This window comes from Peromyscus maniculatus, chromosome 22 (assembly GCF_049852395.1).
Source record: "Peromyscus maniculatus bairdii isolate BWxNUB_F1_BW_parent chromosome 22, HU_Pman_BW_mat_3.1, whole genome shotgun sequence".
Taxonomy (NCBI): domain Eukaryota; kingdom Metazoa; phylum Chordata; class Mammalia; order Rodentia; family Cricetidae; genus Peromyscus; species Peromyscus maniculatus.
This window is the reverse complement of record NC_134873.1, coordinates 8,445,429-8,469,330: the sequence shown is the minus strand read 5'-3', so window position 1 is coordinate 8,469,330 and position 23,902 is coordinate 8,445,429. Positions and strand designations below refer to the sequence as shown.

The 23,902-nt window shown below is 59.5% G+C and overlaps 2 protein-coding genes across 3 annotated transcripts; one reads left to right on the top strand and one right to left on the bottom strand.

Moving 5' to 3' along the window:
• The first annotated feature begins 652 nt into the window (after positions 1-652).
• Mydgf (myeloid derived growth factor) lies at positions 653-10,414 on the top strand. Its single transcript, XM_006982246.4, has 6 exons — positions 653-885; positions 2,465-2,515; positions 6,890-6,951; positions 8,359-8,440; positions 8,907-8,979; positions 10,021-10,414. Exons 1-6 carry the CDS (start codon positions 733-735, stop codon positions 10,098-10,100), a joined length of 501 nt encoding a protein of 166 aa, XP_006982308.1. The 5' UTR covers positions 653-732; the 3' UTR covers positions 10,101-10,414.
• A 3,452-nt stretch (positions 10,415-13,866) lies between these two features.
• On the bottom strand, positions 13,867-23,694 carry Tnfaip8l1 (TNF alpha induced protein 8 like 1). Of its 2 annotated transcripts, none has more exons than XM_006982247.4 (2): positions 23,593-23,694; positions 13,867-14,574 (listed from the first exon to the last, which is right to left on the bottom strand). In XM_006982247.4, the coding sequence occupies exon 2, from the start codon at positions 14,567-14,569 to the stop codon at positions 14,009-14,011; it is 561 nt and encodes a 186-aa protein (XP_006982309.1). In that variant the 5' UTR covers positions 14,570-14,574; positions 23,593-23,694; the 3' UTR covers positions 13,867-14,008. The 2 variants fall into 2 exon arrangements, with proteins under 2 accessions (XP_006982309.1, XP_076415995.1); XM_076559880.1 differs by lacking the exon at positions 23,593-23,694 and adding an exon at positions 17,152-17,263.
• Positions 23,695-23,902: the final 208 nt, after the last annotated feature.

Below are 23,902 nucleotides of genomic sequence, written 5' to 3'. Positions count from 1 at the left end.
TCGGACCCCCCGGCACTGAGTTACAAGAGGTTGTGAGCCACCATGTGGGTGCTGGAGCTCAAATCTGGGTCTTCGGCAAGAGCAGCCGGTGCTCTTAATTGCTGAGCCATCTCTCCAGACTCCACAAAAAAAATTCCTAAATGAAACAATAAACTAAAGTAAAATTAGTTACAAAACGAAAAGTAATCAAAATTTTTAAAAATTAAAAGTGAAGCCATATTAAAGATAATTTTTCTTTTTTGGAGCTGAGGACCGAACCCAGGGCCTTGGGCTTGCTAGGCAAGCGCTCTACCACTGAGCTAAATCCCCAGCGCCTTAAAGATAATTTAACAAAATAAAACTGCCTTGCTGCCCGAAAGATGGAGACCTGGCGTCCATTTAAATGAGATATAAATATAAAAACACCGGAATACTTTTTTCACTCTAACTACAATTGATGTCAGGCATTTTGATTTGGGGACCCTGGACTGAAGGGGGGGTGGGAGGGTATCGGAGGGGGCGGGGGTGGGGGGGGAGCAAAAGCTATAAGGGACCTCTGACCCCTGCAGCGCAGACACGAATCAGCGGGCGCCAATCAGAGGCGCTGTCACGCCTCACGTGCCAAGACGTGCCCCGCCCCAACATGGCGGCCGCAGCGTCACTGCCTCGCGCCGACGTGGGCCGCGCCGGCCGCTCCACGTGTCCCTCGCCGCGCCCCGTCCGCGGGCGCCTGCGCATTGGCCCGGAACCAAGATGGCGGCGCCCAGAGGAGCCTCCTGGGCCGCCCTGCTCCTGGCGGCGGGGGCGCTGACGCTGGCGGCCGCTGTGTCCGAGCCCACCACCGTGCCGTTCGACGTGAGGCCCGGAGGCGTCGTACATTCCTTCTCCCAGGACGTGGGGCCCGGGGTAAGTGCCGAGACCGCCGGCGCTGGGCGGAGCCGGGCGAGGGAGCGGGTCGCCGCGGAAACCCGGTCAGGGGGGCGGGGCTGCCCGAAGACTGACAGTTCGGGGGGCGTGGCCTCCAGCTCGGCGCTCACTTCCCCCGTCCATCACACTCCAGAGGAGGGGATGCTGTCTGAGCAGAGCGGCGGCTCTCCGCACACTGCGCTGTGTAGGTCCCGCGAGGGTTGAGCTCGGACCGCAGAGGAAGCACCCCAGGCCTCACTCGGGTCTGGCCACTCTCCTTCCACGGCCGTGAAGCCAGCGGTCCGCCTCATTGCGGGCTCCCCAACTTCCTGTGACATCTCCTGGGAACATTCTTACGGCCCAGGGCGTCCTGGCAGGCCTGGCAAAGCCTTGTGCGTGTCAGGGGCTCCCAAGTTCCGAACCCAAAGTTCTAAAGGAGGAGGGGCTGCTGAAGGCCATGTGACCGTCCCAGGAAACCCACCCCGGGGATTGTGCGAAGGTCTGTGCTCCTGGGAGGAAAGGAGTCGGATGGCCACTGGAGGGCGTCCTGGAGCCTTTCTTTTCCTTTCATACGGTCCTGGGATGGAACCGAGGCGAGTGGTCTACCCCAGCTCCAGACCCTCACCGGGGATTCCACGCGGGGCTCCACCCTGACCACGCCCCCAGCCCCTCACTGGGGATTCTAGGCAGAGACTCCGCCCTTGACCACGCCCCCAGCCCGCACTGGGGATTCTAGGCGGGGCTCCACCCTGACCACGCCCCCAGCCCCTCACTGGTGGATTCTGGACGGGGCTCCACCCTGACCACGCCCCCAGCCCCTCACTGGGGATTCTGGGCGGGGCTCCACCCTGACCACGCCCCCAGTCCCTCACTGGGGGATTCTAGGCAAGAGCTCTGTTGTTGATGTAAGTCACCAAGGCTGGCGTTGATCTCGCAGTTTTCCTGCCTCGACTTCCTTGGTTGCTGTTAAACCTGAGGACAAAACATTTTCACAACTGTCTGATTAAAGCAAGCTGTATTTAGAAGTCCACAAGGGACTAATTGGCCAGACAACTGCCTCCCCCTGAGTCCGGGTTTCCGAGAGCAGCCCCTCACCAGCTTTTGAGGTCCTTTTATGGGGAAGGGTTAGGGTTGATAGAAAACAGCTGTAAGATAACTGGGGGGACCCAGGGATCAAGGCAGATCAGGACAGAACACATCACGAGGAAGGGGAGTTCTCACGGGTGTGCAGGAGTTTGGCAAGGCAGAGGGGTGGGTATACATCCTGGGGTCCCAAGTTCAGCACAGGTTGAAAAGCATGGTTTCCAGGATACAGGCTTAGGAAACGGACACTTAGGCCTGTAAGGCATGAAGACTAGTAACACGCAGGACGGTGTGGCTCCTGTTCTGATTTCCAGTACCTAAGATGGTAGGCATGCAGCGCACACCACTTAGTAACAGTGCAGGGCAGTGTGGCCCCTGTTCTGATCTCACCAGTACCTGACATGGTAGGCATGCAGCGCACACCCTGTGTGCTGGGGTCTTGATGCTGGACATCGAGACACTGGTCCTTCAGCCTCTTCTGTTTTCTCTTTTCCAGGGCAAGTTTGCATGCACATTCACATACGCTTCCCAGGGAGGGACCAACGAGGTGAGTAGTCGGGGTCTCACGCAGGTGGTGTCGGGACGTGGCCCAGCTGGCAGGTGCCTCTTGCACTTGTGGGCAGGTTCTTGCCACTCAGCACAGAGAAGAAGGTGCAGACTCAGTGCGTTTCCTTTCTTTTTGGTTTTTAGGAAAGACTGACTTATTTTTTGAATGTGCATGGGTATTTTGCCTGCATAGTGTCTGTGCACCACGTATGTGCTTGGTGCCCATGGAAGCCAGAAGACGGTCACACAGCCCTTGGGCCTGGAGCGACAAACGGTTGGAAGCTTCCATGTGAGTGCTGGAAGAGCAGCCAGTGCCCTTGGCCTTGGAGCCACCTCTCCAGCCCCTTGTCGTTTTGAGACAGGCTCACACTGCAGCCCAGAACAAACCGGCCTGCCTGTGTTTTCCAGGCTGACCTCAGACTTTGGGCAATCCCCCTGCCTTCATCCCTCAGGTGCTTGGGTGATAGACTTGAGCCGCCATGCCTGTCAAGATTCTCTTCACTCCACACTACAGGTGTCTAGACAGGGAAGGGGGTGGTTCAGTCCTCCATTCATGGTGCCCCTCACTCCGGATGTCGCCATCAATGGGAGTGGGCTCGGTATGTCACAGCTGTGTAGTTCAGAGTCCAGGATGGCCCCTCCTGTGCTGCGTGAAGGGGTGGTCAGGGCATCCCCACTGCATCCTCTCACTAGGCAGGACTCGTGTCCCTGTCCCTGTGGATGAGTCCAGTTACCAAGGCAGGAGGCTGGTTGCTGTCTGGCCGTGTGCTCGCGGGGGAATGGTGGAAGCCAGTGGGTACTCACGGCTGGACTGGGGCTGCCCCCCACCCCCAGCAAGGGCTGCAGGCCACTGAGTTCTCCTCAGTCACGTGAGCAGCCTGAAAGGACCCCGAGCTGCCTTGGCTCGCCTCATGGAGCCCATGACCCCCAGTGCCAGTCCTGGTTATTGATCCATGTGTGGTCGGTGAGCCACTGTGGTTCTCACTGGTCAGTTTATTCAGCTTTTTGGCAGGATCTTATCATGTAGCCTTTGCTCTGCCTGCCTCGGTGTCCCGAGTGCTCAGACAGTGTCACTACCTTGGGCAGAGGGACCTTTGTTATCTCAAGGTGCCCAGTGCCTCAGGAGGCTTGCCTGAACAGCCAGCCCAGGACAGTCCTCAGGGCAGCCTGTGAGCTGGCAAGGGGTCGAACCCCCAGCAAGACCATCCCCCTGCAGTGGAATGCAGAATGGTACAGCCGCATAGGGAGCATTAAGGCCACGGCCATGAAGTCAGATGCCTGCCCCCCGTGGGAGCAACCTGTCCCGCACCCAGACCCGTTTCTCCAGAGGAAATGGTGGTCTCTACGGAACCTTGCACATTAGTGTTCTGAGCAGAGCCTTCCATGGGGCCAGTGAATGGCAGTGACTTGATGTCCTTGGACGGACATGAGTGCACAGCACAGCATCTTGATGGGCAGGGATACATGCACTCGTGCCCAGTGTCGTGTACGGCCTGGAGAGTGATCGCAGCCTTGCTTGTGGCGTGGAATGAGTGGGTTGAGTATGCACATAGCAAGCAGAAGAAAAGAAGAAATGGAGAGACTGTAGACGGCCAAACCTCTTCAGCCAGGTCCTCACGGGCAGCAGAAACCAGCATGCAGTTCCCTCAGAGGCCACAAGGGGGCGTCTGATCCCCAGGACCAGTTATGGATGGTTGTGAGCTGCCATGTGGGTGCTGGAAATGGAATCCAGGTCTTCTGCAAGAGCAGCCAGTGCTCTAACCACTGAGTTGTCTCTGCAGACCTTTAGTCAGTCAGAAACCAGCTGTGGATGCAAGAGGGCAGTCAGCTGGAGACCCAAGTAGCGAGCCCCCAAGACAAGTGTCCAGCTTCTTTTCCCCACTGTAGGAAGGGCTTTTAAATACATAATTTTTAAGCATGTGTATATAGTTAGTGTGTGGGTGTGGGTGTGTACACATGGGTGTGTTGCCCACTGAGATTTCCTGGAGCTGGAGTGGTAGTGGACCACCATGTGGGTGCTGGGAGCTGGACCCAGGTGTCCTAGTCAGGGTTTCCGTTGCTGCAGTGAACCACTGTGACCGACACAGAGTTGGGGAGGAAAGGGGGCATTTGGCTCACACTTCCACAGTGCTGTTCGTCACTGAAGGAGTCAGGACAGGAACTCACACAGGGCAGGAACCTGGAGGCAGGAGCTGAGGCAGAGGCCATGGAGGGTGCTGCTTACTGACTTGCTCCCCATGGCTTGCTCAGCCTGCTTTCTTATAGAACCCAGGACCAGCAGCCCAGCGATGGCACCACCCGCAGTGGGCTGGGCCTCCCCATCAATCACTAATTTAAAAAATGCCTTAAGCCGGGCAGTGGTGGCGCACGCCTTTAATCCCAGCACTCAGGAGGCAGAGCCAGGCGGATCTCTGTGAGTTCGAGGCCAGCCTGGGCTCCAGAGATCCAGGAAAGGCACCAAAACTACACAAAGAAACCCTGTCTTGAAAAAAACCAAAAGAAAGAAAAAAGCAGCTGCCCTGTAGGCTTGCCTGCAGCCAGGTCTCATGGAGGCGTTTCCTCAGCTGAGGTCTCTCCTCTGGTCACTCCAGCTTGTGTCAGGTTGACCTGAAACCAGCCCGGACAGCAGGTCCTCAGGAGAGCGTCTGTTGCGCTCTCAACAGGCTGCAGCAGCTCCGGAGAGTGGTCCTGCTGGGCTGCTGAGGCCACTGCTGCCAGTTACAGGCGGGGCCAGCCCTCGCCCAAGCAAGACCTTGGCGACACAGATTCCACTCCAGAGCCGGCTTCTCGTCCGGCTCACGGAACATGGGGCAGTGACAATTTCAGTTAGAAGGAGCATGGTCCCGACACCTGGTACAGCTGAGCGGGACCTCCAGAACACTGTGCTCAGTGAGAGACCCCGGCCCAGAAGCCACAGTCTGGGACTCCACTGCAGGAAGTGTCCGGGACAGGGGAACAGAGACAGGAAGTGGGTACTCTGGGGCGGGAGGGAATCAGGGAAGGTTTAGCGTAGGGCTTCCTTTTTCACTGCGAGTGTCTGGATGCGTGATAGTAGTGATGGCCGCACTGTGACCAGACCTAGTGTTTTAACGTGAGTGGTCCCGGGAAAGAAACATTCCCACTTTATTTTGCCAGCAGTTTAGGGGTTGGCTGTGCCTGAGCTTAAGAGGATATAAGAGGAGCCAATAGCAGACAGGGTGGCAGCACTCTGCAGGCTGAGGCAAGAGGGTCAGGGGTTCGAGGTCGTTGTCAGCTTTACAGAGAATTCAACAACAGCCTGGGCTGCAGGAGACGACCCTGCTTCTAACAGAACAGCGCTGTGGAGCCTCTGAGCAGCATTTCTCAGATGGGTTGTTGGCAGGGCCCAAGCTCCGGAGCAGCCTGGGAGTTCAGGACTAGCCTGACTGTGGCCGCAGGAACCACCCAGAACCCGCAGCCTAGCCTTGGCATGAGAGTAGCTGGGTCTCACAGCTTAGCTTCCCAGCAAGATGAACCTGAGTGGCTGCAGGGTCCCCCTGTAATGGACATAAACGTGGGGGTCCCGGCAGTGGAGAACCTCCCCGGGAAGCCAGGAGGGGCAGCAGTGAGGCCTGCGGGCAGGGCTGGGCTGAGAACTCGTTGGTCGGGTTTTTGGTTTTGTGTTTTAAAATTAGTTATGTTGTGTGTATGGTGTTTTACATGCATGAATGTCTGTGCAGCAGCTGAGTATCTGGTGTGTTGGAGACCAAAAGGGGCACCGGTCCCCTGTAACTGGAGTTGCAGATGGCTGTGAGCCACCGCGTGGGTCCCGGGAACAAAAGCTGTGTCCTCTGGAAGAGCAGCCCATGCTCTTGGTTCGGAGCTGTCTCCATCCTGGCTGCTCTGGCTTGTTGTTTGAGGCAGGGTCTCATGTCACAGTCCTGGCTGGACTGGAGTTTACAACGTAGCCCAGGCTGGCCTCAGACTCAAAGGGATATCTGCCTCCGCCTCCTGAGTGCTGGGAGTAAAGGCGTGCACCACTGTGCCCACATTGCTTTCGGTTTTTTGAGAGGGTCTTTTGTAGCCAAGGCTGGCTTCCTATGTAGCTTAGGCTATCTCCCGATTGTCCTGAGTGTTACTGTGACAGACGTGCTCCACTGTGCCCTGTTTCTGGGGTTGGAGCCAGGGCCCCATGCTGAGACACTGACCCTCAGTCCCCATCCCTTGTCTGCTGTTTAGACAGGGTCTCTCTGTTGCCAAGCTGGGAGCCATTCTCAAGATGGCGTCCCTTAGGGAAGAAAGTGGCATGGGCCAGTGTCTGGCTCTGCTGTGGGACACAGCGCGGGAGGGACGGTGCGGTCCTTGCAGAGCGGCTGGTCGCCTGGCCTTGCTCACCAGGCCTGTCTTCTCTCCCCAGCAATGGCAGATGAGCCTGGGCACGAGCGAAGACAGTCAACACTTCACTTGTACCATCTGGAGGTGAGCCGCGGCCACAGAGGGGGCACCGGCCTGGGGTGGGGGCCCTGCGGCCACCACGCAGGCATGGCCTGTGGAGAACACCAAAGCCTGGGCAGGGAGGGAGATGGCAGAGGGCAGGGGTGGGGAGTGGGTCACAGGGCAGGGGTGGGGAGTGGGGAGTGGGGTCACAGGGCAGGGGTGGGGAGTGGGGAGTGGGTCACAGGGCAGGGGTGGGGAGTGGGGAGTGGGTCACAGGGCAGGGGTGGGGAGTGGGGTCACAGGGCAGGGGTGGGGAGTGGGGAGTGGGGTCACAGGGCAGGGGTGGGGAGTGGGGAGTGGGGTCACAGGGCAGGGGTGGGGAGTGGGGAGTGGGTCACAGGGCAGGGGTGGGGAGTGGGGAGTGGGTCACAGGGCAGGGGTGGGGAGTGGGGTCACAGGGCAGGGGTGGGGAGTGGGGAGTGGGGTCACAGGGCAGGAGTGGGGAGTGGGGAGTGGGGTCACAGGGCAGGGGTGGGGAGTGGGGTCCCAGGGCAGGGGTGGGGAGTGGGGTCACAGGGCAGGGGTGGGGAGTGGGGTCACAGGGCAGGGGTGGGGAGTGGGGCCACAGGGCAGGGGTGAGGAGTGGGGTCCCAGGGCAGGGGTGAGGAGTGGGGTCCCAGGGCAGGGGTGAGGAGTGGGGTCCCAGGGCAAGGGTGAGGAGTGGGGTCCCAGGGCAGGGGTGAGGAGTGGGGTCCCAGGGCAGGGGTGAGGAGTGGGGTCCCAGGGCAGGGGTGAGGAGTGGGGTCACAGGGCAGGGGTGAGGAGTGGGGTCACAGGGCAGGGGTGAGGAGTGGGGTCACAGGGCAGGGGTGAGGAGTGGGGTCACAGGGCAGGGGTGGGATGTGGGGTCACAGGGCGGGGGTGAGGAGTGGGTCACAGGGCAGGGGTGAGGAGTGGGGTCCCAGGGCGGGGGTGGGATGTGGGGTCCCAGGGCAGGGGTGGGGAGTGGGGTCACAGGGCAGGGGTGAGGAGTGGGGTCACAGGGCAGGGGTGAGGAGTGGGGTCACAGGGCAGGGGTGAGGAGTGGGGTCACAGGGCGGGGGTGGGATGTGGGGTCCCAGGGCGGGAAGGCACCAGAGTTTTGCACCAGTTTTAGAAACAGGTAGAGTCCTGCCTTCTGGGAGTCCAGTCGGCTGCTGTTCCTCTGTTCACCAGCTCTGGGGCGGCAGAGGCCAGGGGATCAGGAGCTCACGCTGGCCTTGGCCAGGCTGGCTACCCCCATCTTAAAACCTAGTTTTAAGGCAAACCCCAAAAGGTAGCTCTGTCTCCAGGAGCTGTCGCCCCCACCCCTTCATCCCTGGCACCGGAAATCCCCACCACGGAGTCTCGCGTCACCAGGCTCCTCCCGGCCCGACTGGGCCCCTCAGCGCTAACTCTGTCTCCCGACAGGCCCCAGGGCAAGTCCTACCTCTACTTCACACAGTTCAAGGCCGAGGTGCGGGGTGCTGAGATCGAGTACGCCATGGCCTACGTGAGTACCAGTCTTAGGGACCCAAGGACGGCAGGGGTCTGCGGGGCCCCAGATAGCATTCACGCAAGGGACTCCGCCATGCTGCTGCCCTGCTGATCCCCCCTCCCACCTGAGTTGGAGACTCAGCAGAGGCTCACAGGGGGGCCCGTAGCCCATCCCTCCGCATAGACCCGCTTCCCCCCAGGAGGCCAGAGCAGTGGGGAGGTTGGCGGCAGAGGCTGGGCCCCCGAGGCCCACACCTGTTCCTCAAGTCAGCCGATGACAGGCTCCCCAAGTGTGCTCTTGGGAGCTGCCCGTCACCTGTGAGCCGACCCCTGCCTGGGATGCACAGCACGCTGGGAACACCGCACACCCGCTCCAGCAAGCATGCCTGGCCTAGGCCACAGCGCCCCGAGACCAGACCTAGGGACTGGAGGGACTGACCTCTCTCCCATGTGTGTCTACCGAGTGCCCTGCTCTCTTTTAGTCCAAAGCTGCGTTTGAGAGAGAGAGCGACGTCCCCCTTAAAAACGAGGAATTTGAAGTGTCCAAGACAGCAGGTAGGTGAACATGGGGCCCCTCAGGTGGAAAGCTCGCCAGCACCTGGCAAGAGCCACTGCAGAGAGGTGGCCAAGGGCCTCACGACAGTGCACCGCAGACCGGAAACTGCCTGGAGAGTAGGCGTCAGGTGAAGAGAAGCTGCGTGCAGGGTGGACCCTGTGCAGCCGCTGTCTAGCTGGCAGCGCCCAGTCACCTGACCTGGTCACGTCCTGTGCCTGTGAGTGGGGACACCATGCAGAGCTCAGAGCTGGAGGGTCAAGGGCCCAGAGTAGCTTTGCTACACTGTGGTGACCTGGTGAGGGAGACACTGGCAGAGTGTGGGGAAGGGGCCTCAGTCCTCAAAAGAACTATTCCAGGCTCCACCCTGACCACGCCCCAGCCCCTCACTGGGGATTCTAGGCGGGGCTCCACCCTGACCACGCCCCCAGCCCCTCACTGGGTATTCTAGGCGGGGCTCCACCCTGACCACGCCCCCAGCCCCTCTGTGGGGATTCTAGGCGGGGCTCCACCCTGACCACGCCCCCAGCCCTCACTGGTGGATTCTAGGCGGGGCTCCACCCTGACCACGCCCCCATCCCCTCACTGGGGGTTCTAGGCGGGGCTCTACCCTGACCACGCCCCCATCCCCTCACTGGGGATTCTAGGCGGGGCTCCACCCTGACCACGCCCCCAGCCCTCACTGGTGGATTCTAGGCGGGGCTCCACCCTGACCACGCCCCCATCCCCTCACTGGGGATTCTAAGCGGGGCTCCACCCTGACCACGCCCCCATCCCCTCACTGGGGGTTCTAGGCGGGGCTCCACCCTGACCACGCCCCCAGCCTTCTGTAATTTCCCAGTCTCCCAGAGTTTCCCAGGCCGGCCCGGGTCTTCTCCACCTCTTAGTATCCCGAGTAGCTACAGTAACAAGCCTGTCAGCATACCTGGCTCTGCAGTTTTTCTTTCATCCCCTGCCCTGCCATACCTACTCTGCCAGCACTGCCCGGCTCTCAGCATCCCATGAGGCATCCTGTCAGGGCCACCTCTGCTTTTGTCTTGCAGTGTCTCATAGGCCTGGGGCCTTCAAGTCTGAGCTCTCCAAGTTGGTGATCGTGGCCAAGGCGGCACGCTCGGAGCTGTGACGTCCCCTCAGGCTCACAGCCCAGCTCCGTGTCTGGGACACTGGTTCCCACGGGAGCTGGTGTTGCCCTGCTGACAGCTCACACTGCGCACTCTGCTGGACTCTGAGCCCTGTCACCCATCTCAGCAGGGAAGGTGCAGGACATGCTGGGTGGGACCGAGGCCCTCCTGGCGTCCCTGAAGTCAGGTGTGGGTTCTGCTCTGAGCCACAGATGAGCATCCCCATCCCCGGGACTGTTTCTTACCCCACCCAAGGCATCTCCATTCAAAAGGAGAGGAAGAGACGGAACAAATAAATAAAGACCTAACCACCCCAGCTGGGGCTCTGTGGGGTCAGGACTCAGACTCGCTCCCACCACCTTCCACAGTAGCAGCAGCAGGCACAGGCATGTGCCTTCTCCCACGACTGACGGTCGGTCACACAGGTGCCAGGATGGCGGTCCCAAGGCAGCCAGTGACTTTATACCCATGGAGGACTGTCACTCTCCCTGAGCCACCACATTGTCCTGAATCCATCCATCCTGCCCCAGCACCAGGATCCCAGGGTGAGGCCACCGTCCCCACAGATTCCAGCTTCAGGTGGGCTTTTGACGTCAGATGGAAGCTAGATGTCTGTAGATGGATTTTGTGCTTGTGTCTGTGAGTCTGTGCCTTTTGTGTGCCCGTGGAGGCCGGAAGGAGGCATCAGATCCCCTGGAGCTGGACTCAAGGGTGGTTGTGAGCTGCCTGTGGGTGCTGGGAGTTGAACCTGGGTCCTCTGCAAGAGCAGCCGGTGCTCTGTTGAACCACCTTCACAGCTCCAGTAAGAAATCTTTAAAACCCAAACTCAAAACAACCTGCAGCCAAAGGGACCTACGTGAGCCCGAGTGTCCCAGGCTTTCAGAGGCCCCGCGGCCCCTCAGACCTCTGGCCAAACGTGATGTGAGGGGCCGGGCCTGCCAGGCAGGCCTGTGCCTCACACAGACCTTGGGGTGCCGCAGTTGTTTGGGGAAGTGTCCCGTAGCAAGGGCTAGCCCCTTCCTGCTGTCCCAGGCATCAAGGAGGGGACCTCTGGTGAAGGCAGGAGAAGCTCTGAGTGGGAGGCTAGCCTGGGCTACATAGCGAGTTCCAGAACAGCTAAGACTGCACAGTGGGACCCTGCCTCAATAAAGGGAAGCTGCCCTTTAAGTGGGACCTGAGGACATGTCATGCCGCGTGTGCCCTGGGAAGGACACAGCCATCAGCGTCCTCTTAGCGGCCTGAGGCTCCGGGACTCCAGTACCTGGGTGTAGGTGGCAGAGTCCTAGCCTCGCGCCCCCAGGTTAGAAAGGACACGGGATACAGTGACGGCTCTGGCTACCTGGCTCCTCCTGCGTGCCTCTGATGGTCCCCAGCTGTCACCAAGGATACAGTGGATAGAACTGGGTGCTGGGACACAGTGGCCCTTTAATATTTAATCTTATATTTCTGGGGGAAATTTTGTGCTAGGAACGATCCTAATGCCTCAAACACAGGAGGCCAGTGAGGCCAGAGCCATGTCCAGACCCTCCAATCGTCTTACGGGAAGCTACAGCCACCAGCCTGTGACGAGCCAAGGGAACTCAGTGGAACCTGGGGTGTCATCCCTGGGCTGGGCAGGGGAGGGGCCTCTGGCATCTGTGTGGGTTTATTAGTCTGTCCGTGGGGGACAGAGAGCTGTGGAGCACAGGTGCAGGTCACGGGACTGCTTGTGGGACCTGGCTCTCCCTCCACGCGGCCGCCAGCATAGACAGACCGCGCGGCAGGCTGCATAGACAGACCGCACGTCAGGCTGCACAGACAGACCGCGCGTCAGGCTTGGCCGCAAGCTTCCCTGCCCTCTGACCCATGTCGCCAGCCCCACAGCAGCTTTAAATATTCTTCTATCCCAGGCCTGGAAGCATAGGCCTGTGATCCTAAGCATTCAGGCAGCTGAGGCAGGAGGATTGTGAAGTCCAGGCACCCGAGAATCTAAACCTGAGAAGGAAACGAGGCTGGGCTGATGGCAGCACCTCCTCTGTTCAGCACACACAGCCCAGTGACACACACAGTAATAAAGTGACGTGTCCCTCGCCTGCTCTCGTCCCTTCCTCGTCTCGCCCGTGTGAGCACGGCCCCCAGACAGTTTTACTCCCCTCATTGGTCCATGTGGTCAGCGTGAGGGTTCCATCTGGGGACAGCAGCGTGCACATTGGTGTCCCAGTTTAAGATCTGGCCCAGGGCCTAAATGAGACAAGTTCCCCTGTGGAACTGGAATGTCCAGAAGGCCTTCAAGGAGCTGACCAGAGCCATGACTGCAGCCGGGCAGTGTGGGGCTCAGGCTGGGATGCTGAGGCAGGAGGATTATGCATTCCAGGCTGCAGGATAAGATACTGCTTTTAAAACAGATAATCTATAGCTGCTGGTAGGATCTTCCGTGTAAGTGCTGGCTGCTGTCTGCATACTCTGAACACTGATAAAGCCTGGTACTCCCCAGGCCCCACAGGCGACAGGGTGTAAACTTTGCCCCAAATACAGCAGCTCTGATGTTCTGTGTCCTCCCCAACACCCCAGATAACCTTCCCACCCGCAGCATTGCACAACCGCTGTGTCGGCCGCCATGTGCAATGTGCAGCCGGGCCTTGGCTGGTGTCAGGGTCTTCCCCACTGTGTGCTGCCAGTCTGACCACGCCCCCAGCCCCTCCCTGGGGATTCTGGGCGGGGCTCCACCATGACCACGCCCCCAGCCCCTCACTGGGGATTCTGGATGGGGCTCCGCCCTGACCACGCCCCCAGCCCCTCCCTGGGGATTCTGGGCGGGGCTCCACCATGACCACGCCCCCAGCCCCTCACTGGGGGATTCTAGGCGGGGCTCCACCTCTGACCACGCCCCCAGCCCCTCACTGGGGATTCTAGGCGGGGCTCCACCCTGACCACGCCCCCAGACCCTCACTGGGGATTCTAGGCGGGGCTCTACCCTGACCACGCCCCCAGACCCTCACTGGGGATTCTAGGCGGGGCTCTACCCTGACCACGCCCCCAGCCCCTTTCTGTACACAAAGGTCGCTGAAGCCTCCCCACTTTTCCAAGGATAAGAGTTCTCATAGTGACCATAAGGTTAAGCCAGGTGTGACGTCATGCTCCCCGCATGTGCGGTCAATGTTGGTTACAAGCCCCGGCCGCCATACAAAGAGAAACGATGGGTTTGTTTCCCAAATGCAGCGTTATAATTTAACACAGACACTGCCTCCAGTGGCTCTGCCCTGCTGAACCTGGGGACAGCCTCTGAGGTCCCCAGGCTCCTCCCTCCCAGTGAGGACTCCAGCTTTCCCACCAGATCAGTGGCGCCTTGCTGCGTGGTCACGTGGGCGGGCCACGTGGAGGTCAGAGGCCAACTTGCCAGAACTAGTTCTCGGCTTCCACTGTGTGGGTTTGGGGGATCAAACCCCAGTCATCAGGCTTGGCGACGAGTGCCCCAACACGCTAAGACACCTCCCTTTCTGAGATGCCAGGGCGCAGTCTCCAGTGGGGGTCTCTTCCAGACCCCAGCACGTCCCAGCCCACGTGGCAGGCTGGGACCGCGTCCACGCTGGTCTGGTGCCAGGGCTTGAACTCCACTGATAAAGGAGTCACCTTGGGGGGCCCTGAGAGCCAGGAAATGGACAGAGACATTTGGCAGGGCCAGGGCTCGGGGCGTACAGTTCTTGACTCTCCATCCTCCACGACCTTGTCTGAAATGAGAGCGCCCAGCAGTGAGGTGGTGGAGCACGCCCGTCACCCCAGCACTCGGGAGGCGTCAGCAGGAGCAGCGGCGGGAGTTCAAGGCCAGCCTCGGCCACACGGAGAGTTTGGGGTCAGCCTGGGCTACACGACAGCGTCTCAGAAGTCGAAAAGAGGAGCAGAAGTGGGGACGGGCGACGCTCCCCAGGCCAGGTCAGATGCCGCCCTCGTCCAGCATCCTCCCAAGGCCGTCGCAGATGCGGCGCAGGTGGCCCCGGTAGGGCTCCGCGGGGCCGTACAGCGCGGCCAGGAAGTCGCCGTTGGCAAAGTGGCCGAAGACGTGGTTGATGCGGCCGTGGGACTTGGCGGTGAGGTGCGGGCCGGTGGCCTGGTGCAGCAGGTCCCTGCACTCCAGCAGCCCCGCGGCCAGCACGCGCCGGTCGAAGGTGAAGTCCACCTGGTGGAAGCTGAGCGCCGTCATGGCCAGGCTGCGCGCCCGGGCCCGGAAGCGCCGCAGCTGCGCCAGCTCGTCGCCGTCCAGCTGACCGGCCCGCAGCAGCACGGCCAGCTTCACCGCCACCTTCACCAGGTTCTTCACCACGCGCTGCGCCTCCTTCCGGCTGCGCGTGAACTCCTTGGTGGCCTGGTACAGTTCGTCCAGGATCTCGCTGCTGGTGTCGTCGGCGAACACCGCCACCATGGCCTTGGAGGCCATCTTGCTGAGGACTTTCTTCTGGGCCTGCAGGGCCAGGCTCTTCGTGCTGAAGGTGTCCATGGGCCCTGCGGGGACGACAGACGCGGTGTTCAGGTCAAAGCAATGCACGTGGAAGGGTAAAATCCGGGCGGGGCTCAGCACCACCCCTTCTCCCTGCCAGCCAGCAGGCTGTTTCCCGGCTGGGGGTTGAGGCTCTGATGGTTGCCATCGATGTAAGAACGGCAAGTGGCCCAGAGGACAAGCAGGGTGGCCCCATGGAGCAGCCACGACCTTCTGTCTCACTAGCTGCTTCAAGCAGTTCAAGCAATACTCAAAACCACTGAGAATTCTCATGCCTCTTTCCTAATAAACTCCTACACATCCCTCAAAGCCCAATCCCCAAACCCTTGCCTCTTCCTTAACAAACTCCTACACACCCCAGTGCCCGGAAACCCAGACTCTCCAGTGCGGTACTCCCTCCGAGCCATACAGAGCTACATGGCTGCAACCTCCTGCCCCCTCACACCACAGAGGGAAGTCGGGGCTCGACCCCTCCTCTGCTGTGTTCTCGGGGACCCCTGGCCCCTCTGGGAGTGCACAAACCCGGAAAAGCCAAGGGACACAGAGGCCGTGTTGAGACCTGGCCCCCGGGCCTCGGTTCTTGCCCCAGGCCCTGGTCAGCCGCACCACCCACCCAGCCCGCTCACCCCCAGGTCCCCTATAAAGCCTGCCTTTGTGTGAGGCCAGACCCCGGGCAGCCCCCGCGCTCTCCAGCCTCTCCTTGGCCTTAGCGGTCAAGGCTGGCTCCATGGCCTCCCTGCCCCCAGCGATCACCACCCCCGCCGTCCACCGGCCAGGGCCGGGACCCGGCTGTTGACACAGAGCGCCTGCCCGCCATGTGAACCCGTGCACTTCGGCCAACGCCATTCTGCCAAGAGCACAGCCCGGGCGGGATGAATGCACAATGGTGGGATCTGTCCCCTCCAAGTCCCCGTACCCGGGGGACAGGCAGCAGGAGGGGACGCTTGGCCCCAGTGGCCCCACAACTGAGTGCCCCAGCCTCCCCCCTGGTGTCTGAGGGCACCACATACTCCAGACGTGACACACCTGCCACCTCAGCGCTCGGAGGTGGAGGCAGGAGGATCAGAAGTTCAAGGTCAGCCTCAGCTACACAGGGAGCTGGACCTTCATAACCCTCTCGGAAAAACAGAGAAGGAAGAAAGAAGGAAGCTTTTTGTGCAGACCGGACCAGAGGGACCTCCCCACCACCCGGGGGCTGTTTCCTAATTGACACTCAACAAAGCGGGGCTCACGGAGAAACAAAGTCTGGAGTTCCCGTTGGCTTGGGGGCTGTGACGCCAAGGGGGTGCTGACCCTCTCTGGGCCTTGCTTTTCCCCATGGACAAAGCCAAATTTGGACTCTGTGGCTCAGGAGTGAAGCTGAGAGTGTGGACGGACTTCCGGAAGACTGGGGGGGGGGGTCCACCTGGGGCAGCCAGCTGCTGGCCTCCACTTCCTGTTCTGAAACCCATTGTCCTGACAGACCAGGATGGCTGCCGTCCCAGGGGACAGGCCTTCCTGCCTAAGGGGCCTGTGTGCGGCCACGTGAGGCCTTCAGGGCAGGGACTTTCCCAGGGACGAGGTGCTGCGGCCTTGGTCCCTGCCCATCCAGTGCCTCAGCACCCAGCCAAACTCAGGAGAACTCAGTACAACGCTCATTCAGTCACTCACCTGCCTAATGGGTATTTATGAAGCACCAGCTGTGTACCCAACACCAGGGGCACAGAAGTGACCCAAAGAGACCTTGCCTCTGCCTCCAGTTGCCTCCCAGCACCCCAGTTCTGCCATCTTCTGCTTATAACGTGATTTGGGGACCAGCTTGAGACCGGAGTTGAATTCACAGGCCACGTTACCCCCTCCATCCCTTAATTCATTTTTTTAATGTATTTTTTTTTTTCTTTTTCCAGGCTGGGTCTCATGTCACCCAGCCTGGCTTTTGACTCCTAATCCTCCTGCCTCAGCCTCCCCACCATGAGATGACAGGCATGCACCGAGTGTGTCTGGCTGGAACCCTAAAGTCACCCTGAAGAGGTCTCGTGAACCAGGGGGAGGAGGGAGCCCCAGGAATCAATAAACAGGGGGAAAAAGCAAAGATTGGGCCTGGAGAGAAGAAAGGCCAGAGCGAGGGCCCAGACCCCAGGACAGGAGGGGCAGGTCGGAGGGGGGACAGTCGTGGAAGGTGCTTGTGCAAAGGCCCCAGGGCAGGGCCACACTGGCCCTGGGCCCATCCAGGCCACCACAGCTCCTCGCCCTGTGGGGACAACAGTCCCAAGTGCAGAATCAGAGCCCCACATCCTCTCCTGGGCCCTGGGCCACATCTTAGACCTGGTGGGTTCTTTAAGTTTTTGTTTTGTTTGAGACAAGGTCTCATTACTCATAGCCCAGGCTAGCCTCAAACTCACAGAGAGCCACCTGCCTCCACCCCCCAAGTGCTGGGGTTAAAGGCGTGCGCCACCACCCGGCCCACCTTAGACTTTTCATCTGCTGCCAAACCCTACTTGAGTTTTGTACTCTGACCCCGTCAATCACTGCAGCTCCCAGAAACCACAACAGCCCCCAATATTCCCTTAAGCTTTAGGCCACCTCAGGGGACCTTGACTTACACAAGGTTGGCTTCGGTGGGGACAGGTGTGGCCCAGTGGCTGGCTCTGAACTCTGTGATCAATCGCAGCCCCTGCAACAAGGCCGAGCCACAGGGCCTTTGCACGGCGGTTGTGGCTTCCGAGAGGCCTTTCTGAGCACAAAGGTCCAGGCTCCGGAGTGCCTCCTTGACCCACTTCCTGCGTTTTCTTTTCCCCCAGTTTTTTCGTTGCTTGTCCTCTGGTTTTGCTTTTTGAGTCCAGATGACCCGAAGCCCACTGTAGCTGTGAACTCCCAATCCCCCTGCCTCCGCTTCCTGAGTGCTGGGATGATGGGCATGTGCGGTGCTGGGGGTGACACAGTTCCAGTCTGTGGGTGCAGGAGACGGGAGGGGAGAGGCTGGGAGGGTGGGGTCTGCAGGGCACACCCCACTAAAGCATACAGCTGGTGCCCAGTAAATGTGTACGCAATGACAAATTCCTGAATGCTAAGTGAAGAACTCTGGAGAGAGAGAGATGTGCAAAGACATGCAGGTCCCAGTGACCGGAGGTTCAAACCGGGGTGACACATGTGTGTGGTCATCATCGTTGTCCCCTGTCCCCTCAGCCCACCCAAGCACAGTCCAGGAAGCCTGCGAGTCACTTCCCAGGAACCTTGGTAGTCTTGGGGCCTCGGGACAGTGCTGCACCCCGTCAAGTGTCCAAGTGGCCGAGTGCGTAAAGTCTTGCTGAAAACATGCAGACCTGAGTTCAAGTCCCCACAGGAAAGCCCGTGGGGAAAGCCGAGCAGTGGTGCGCACGCCTTTAATCCCAGCACTCAGGAGGCAGTGGTAGGTGGGTCTCTATGAGTTTGAGGCCAGCCTGGGCTACAGAGTGAGATCCAGGACAGCTGGGGCTACACAGAGAAACTCTGTCTCAGAAAAAAAACAAAAACAAACAAACAAACAAACAAAAAAACCTAGGAGGGATGACCACACTGTAACCCCGAACTGGGGATCCCTGGCTCGCTGGCCCTCACAGAGCCCCAGATTCAGTGAAACCCTGCCTCAGAGGACAGGGTGAGAATGTCTGGGGACAGCTGAACTCCATTCTCCACAGATGCACACAGAGGGCCCTGCCAGGATGACCCTCGGGACCACGGTGTGCACCACAGAACCCTCTGGGCCTCACAAAATATTTCCTGTCACATCAAATTTCAATCAACAAACAAATGTGACCTGTGCTGCCCTTTCTGATATTCGCCCACAGGTACCACACACACCCCAACTTCAGAACCTCTTGGATGCCCTCTGGTTCCCAAGATGGCCACCCTGAGGCCGGGCAGTGGGAGAGACAGTGAGCCGGGCCCTTCCCACCCCAAAAGGAGGATGTCTGTGAGGTGGAGGCCAGCCTGGGCTACAGATGGAGTTCCAGGACACCCTGGGCTACACACAGTGACATCCCATACCCCAAATAAAATGCCTTCATTGCTTTCTGAAGTGATTGCAAATGCTAGGAGATGCCCTCCCCGCCCCTTGCTCATGCCCCCCCCCCCCCCCCCCCGCTCATAACCCCGACTTGCTCGCGCCTCCGTCTTGATTTTGTAAATGAAATCATTCTGTCACACTCCACACGCGCTCATTTGCACACCCAGAGGTGGATGCAGGTGGCTGGGCCCTTGGGTCTTGGCACAGCTGATACTGTAGCCTGGTGGTCAGTCCCCAGGCTCCGTCTCTACCATGGCCACAGTTGGCCACACAGTAACGAAGTCCAGGCTTCTGCAGAAGTCTGAGGATCCTTGTGGGATCCTCGAGGCCACCACAGCCACACTAGACATGTGAAGCTGGGAGGCTCCTGCGCTGTTTCTAAGACTCAGGAGGGAGACGACAAACTCAGGCACAGGCCACAGTCGGGCCATGGGGTGTCTGTGCTGGTGGCCACCATTCTCGGTGCTGGGGACTAAGGACCCCTGCTTCCACCTCTGCTGTGCATGTGGAGACCAAGATCGACACCTGTGTGTTCCTCAGTCACTCTGCACCCAGCCCTGCACCCAGCCATGGCCACCCAGCCCTGGCCACCCAGCCCTGGCCCCAGCCCTGCATCCAGTCCTGCACCCAGCCCTGCACCCAGCCATGGCTACCCAGCCCTGCACCCAGCCCTGAATCCAGCCCTGCACCCAGCCATGGCCACCAAGCCCTGGCCACCCAGCCATGGCCACCAAGCCCTGGCCACCGAGTCCCAGGGACGCTCCTGTCCACATCCACATCGTGAGAGTACAGTTGCACCTTCTCAGTCCTGGTTTTTGTGTGGGATTCTGGAGGTTCGAACTCAGGTCCTCACGCTTGGACAGCAAACACTTTACCTGAGCATCACCCTTAGCCCTGACATTTGCTTTTTTTGTTTTTCTTTTGGTTTTATTTCTCCCCCACTCCTTGTTTTGTTTTGAGATAGGGTCTGTCGATGTACCCCAGGCTGGCCACGAACTCACAGAGATCCCCCTGACTCTGTCTCATGAGTACTGGGATTAAAGGCGTGCGCCATCACACCCTACCTAACCTTTGCATTTTAATAATAGCTTCATTGAAACAGCATTCGCATGCCATAAAGTACACACACACACACACACACACACACACACACACACACACACACACACACACATATTTACTTATTTTGGTTTTCGAGACAGGGCTTCTCTGTGTAGCTTTGGAGCTTGTCCTGGAACTCACACTGTAGACCAGGCTGGCCTCCAACTCACAGAGATCCGCCTGCCTCTGCCTCTCCCAAGTGCTGGGATTAAAGGCGTGCGCCACCACCGCCTAGCTTATGTTTTGTTTTTTGAGACAGTCTCATGTAGCACAGGCTGCCCCCCCACACTATATATAAAGCTGACCTTGAACTCCTGATCCTCCTACCTACACGTCCCCAGCTTGGCTGACAGACCTGTGCGACCCCCCTGACAGCTTTCTTTCTTTATGACATGCTTTACATTCTGTTGATGTGGCCGTGGATAAGGTGCTTGCTGCCAAGTCCTACAACCTGCGTTCGATCCTGAGACCCACACAGTGGGGAGAGAGCCGACTCCCACAAGTCATCCCCTGGCCTCCAACCCACAGTAAATAAATGTAATAAATAATAAATATAACACGATTTACTTAGCTGGAAGCACTCACTCCTTGACTTTTAATCTGGGTTTAACAACCAGATGGCAAAATTCCCGAAACCCAGCAGTAGCTCTCGTGAGGCCGAAGCTGCCGCCCGCCTCTGGGCAGCCCCCGGCCTCATGAATTCTTTATGTCCCACACGCAGCACATCCATAATTGATGTCGCCAAGCCCGCCATCCTCCCTCTCCTCCCTGGCTGACTGTCCCAGGGGTGGCTGGGCCAAGGCCCCCTGTCACCCAGGGCCCCGAAAGTCTCTGTCCCAATGCAGTCCCCTGCTGGGGACTTTGCCTGCAAACAGCACCCTTAACACCAGGGACTCACCCCCTTGCCCCCAACCCCGCCATTGGCCTTCTGAGAAATCAGGGAGGAGGAGGTTCCCCTGGGGGAGGGGAAGGCACTGGGGGTTCTCAACAGGGTCCCCACAATGATGCTGCCCTGAGAATGAGTGGGGAGGGCTGGGAGGCAAGATGGACGCGTACTGAAGAAGCAAGTTTTTGGGGGCCGGAAATGTGGCTCAGCAGGTTGAAGGTGCTTGCTGTCAAGTCAGACAACCCCGAGTTCGAGCCCTGGACCCCCTCGGTGGAAGGGGGGCCAGCTGTCTGCTCCATGTGCACGAAAAGGAATAAATTAATATATTTTTAAGAGGCTGTCACAGAGCCACAGGGGGCATGGATCTCTGGTTCAGCTCCCACACATGGCCTCTTTAGGGACGGAGTTTGAGATAGGGTCTCACTCTGTAGCCCAGGCTAGCTTCGGATTTACCGTCATCCTCCTGCCTCAGCTTCCTAGGTACGGCCCACCACACCCAGCATCCACTCGAGGTTTTAACAAGAAGGTGAGTGTGCAGGTCACGGGTGTGTGCACTCAGCCCCGGGATGTACCAGCTCCCTCCGTTCTCGGCACTCCACAGCTTCCATCCTGCTTCCTCTCACCCTCGCCGGGGTCCCTGACACGCCAGAGGCCCCTGTGGGCACTGAGTCCGTTCCGTCTCGCCGCCTATAGCCTCCACGCTCCCACCTCCCACACTGTTGGAGCCCACGTCCTGAGACCTCCCTTCTCCCTCTGCTCCAGCCACAGGCTCCTGGACACGGCACCCCAGACTCCATCCTGCCCCAGGGCCTTTGCACACGCTGAGCCCCTACTTACAAGACTCTTAGCCCAGGTGCTATGTGGCTGATCCCCCCTCTCCAGGAACACCCAGATCTCCCGTCCCTTTCTCGTCTTATGGTTGCAGTTGTAACTCAGGACAGAGTCCATCTCTCTCAAGTGTGAGTGAGGCAGGAGAGGGTGGGCACCGGGCCAGCTTTGGTCGCTGCTGTCTTCCCTTAGGCACCATACTTGACACTTGACTTCCCTCAGTGTTCAGGAACTGTTTATCAAATGACTAAGGAACCTCTCATGGTTATGGCAAAAGGAGAAACTGAGGCCGTGGCCGGGGAGCTGACAGACAGTCACGGAGCAACACTAAATCAGAACTGGGATATGAATCCAGCCCCTAACAAGGAGTTCATCTCACTGCAGCCTCCTCCCTCCCCCTCCCCCAGACTCACTCCAAAACTGGAGGAGCCTACTGATGCAGTCTGGGAATCTTCCAGAAGCTGTGTGCCCTTCCACGGTACCTTTGATCGGCCTTTGGTCAGGGCTGCAGACACCTCCAGCCCACAGAACACCCTCTGGAGCGTCCTTGATGGCCTCAGCCACTTTCCAGATGGGGAAACTGAGGCTCAGGGACTCAAAGTGACCTTGCAGTGGGGCGATGCTGGGGTGCTAGGAGGGTGGGGGTGCTGGGTCCCTGGACCAACCCTCACCCTCCTTAAGTCTCCGGTAAGCCCTGGGTGGCACCTGACTAGGCAGGCGGCCTGTCCTCCTGTGGCCACGACTGGAGCTATGCTGAGTCCCCCTCAGCCCGAGTCAGTAAACAGACTTTTGCGGGCTGGGTCCTAGCTTACCCAGGGCTCAGAGGGTAAACTGAGAAACAAGTGTCTCATGTCCCTGCACCTCAGGACCCGCCAGCCATGCATCCCAGGACTCCCAGGCCTGGCCCGGCGCAGGTGTTCAGTGCCAGCGCTCTTTGTTCTGACACTCTATAGTCCCCACGGCCCCGCCCCGTCCCTCCCAGCCACCCACGTCCCAGGTGCGGCCCAGATCGTGAACTTGTTATGTTTCAAAGTTGGCGCCTGTGTGGCTCAGCCGTGGCCGTAGAGGGCATGTGCAAAGGTCCTGAGGCTGGACACTCCACGTGGGTACGGGGCAGCCATGCTGAAGTCCCAGGACAGAAAAACAGGAAGTTTGGCACACAAAGGCCACATTCCTGTTTTCCTTTCTTTCTTCTTTGGTTATTGTTTGACACGGATCTCACTGTATAGTCATGACTGGCCTGGAACTCACAGACATCCACCTGCCTCTGTTTCAAGCACTGGGATGAAAGCCACACACCCCGACCCCTGGTTTCTGTGGCAATGGGGCTGGAACCCAGGGCCTCTGGACTGATAGGCGAGCACTCTACCCACTGGACTACACCCCAGCCTCCACTTTGTTTTAGACATGGCCGCCCTGTATAGCCCACCCTGGCTCTGCCTCTGGTGTTTTGTCTTTGCTTTTAATCCTCCCAGAAGCCTCTAGCCCCAGGGAGTCCTGAAACAACCATCCCAAGTCACAGACGGGGAAACTGAGGCTTATAATTAAGTTACTTGTTCAAGGGAGTCAGGCTTGTGTGAGCCATGTCCTGACCCCAAGGGAGGTTTCCACAGGCTCCACAGCCTGGAGCTGGGGAAGTGACCCAGGAGGTGTGTACAGCTCGACCCTCACCCTGTCCACATTCTGGTTCCCTCTGTCTCCACCTCCTTGGCCAACCACAGGCTACTTTCTGGGCCTCAGTTTACCCTCCAGGCCACCACTGAAAGAGCCAGGAGGTCACAGACCTGGGTCAGGTCACCTGCCAATTATGTGGGGGGACTGTCCCAGTTCCCAGCTGGTAAAACCGAGTCCAAGCCCTCAGGGCGATGGAAAGTTCCCAGTCTGGATGACAGGGCTCAGGTGGGGTCCCTGTACCAGCCAGAGCCACAGTGGGGTCCAGCCAGCCACCGCCGGGAATACCCAGACCATTTTGGAGTCAGGCTGCACAGCTGTACAGGACCAGGGCCATCAAGTCCCCCTTGAGGGCGGATGCTATGACCATTACCGCAGCCCACAGCAACCTGCTCACACAGCCAGGCACAGGCATAGAGGGAAACTGAGGCCGGGATGCACACAGGGCGATGTGGGGAGAGGAGGGGGCGGGAAGGACCCAGGATGGGCGGGTGTGGGACCCCGATCGCTCACCTGCTCCTCAGGATCCGTCTGGCCGTCACTTTTGTGCAGGCGCCTCTGTGGGGCTGGAGGCGCTGGCGGGTGGATCTGAGCGGAGGCTGGGTAGAAGGCCACGCCCCCACATAACCACGCCCCTACCCGGGACAGGCCACGCCCCCGCAGTCGCTCACTGGCTCAGCAAATGGTAGCGCACGGGCGGTGTACGAAGGGACCAATAGCAGCAGGTCTCTGCCTCGGAGGGCGGGCGTGGCGGGGGCGTGGCCTGTGGCCGGGGGATTCCTCCGGAATCGAGCCGCGCCGGACGCCGGACGCCTCGGCGAGG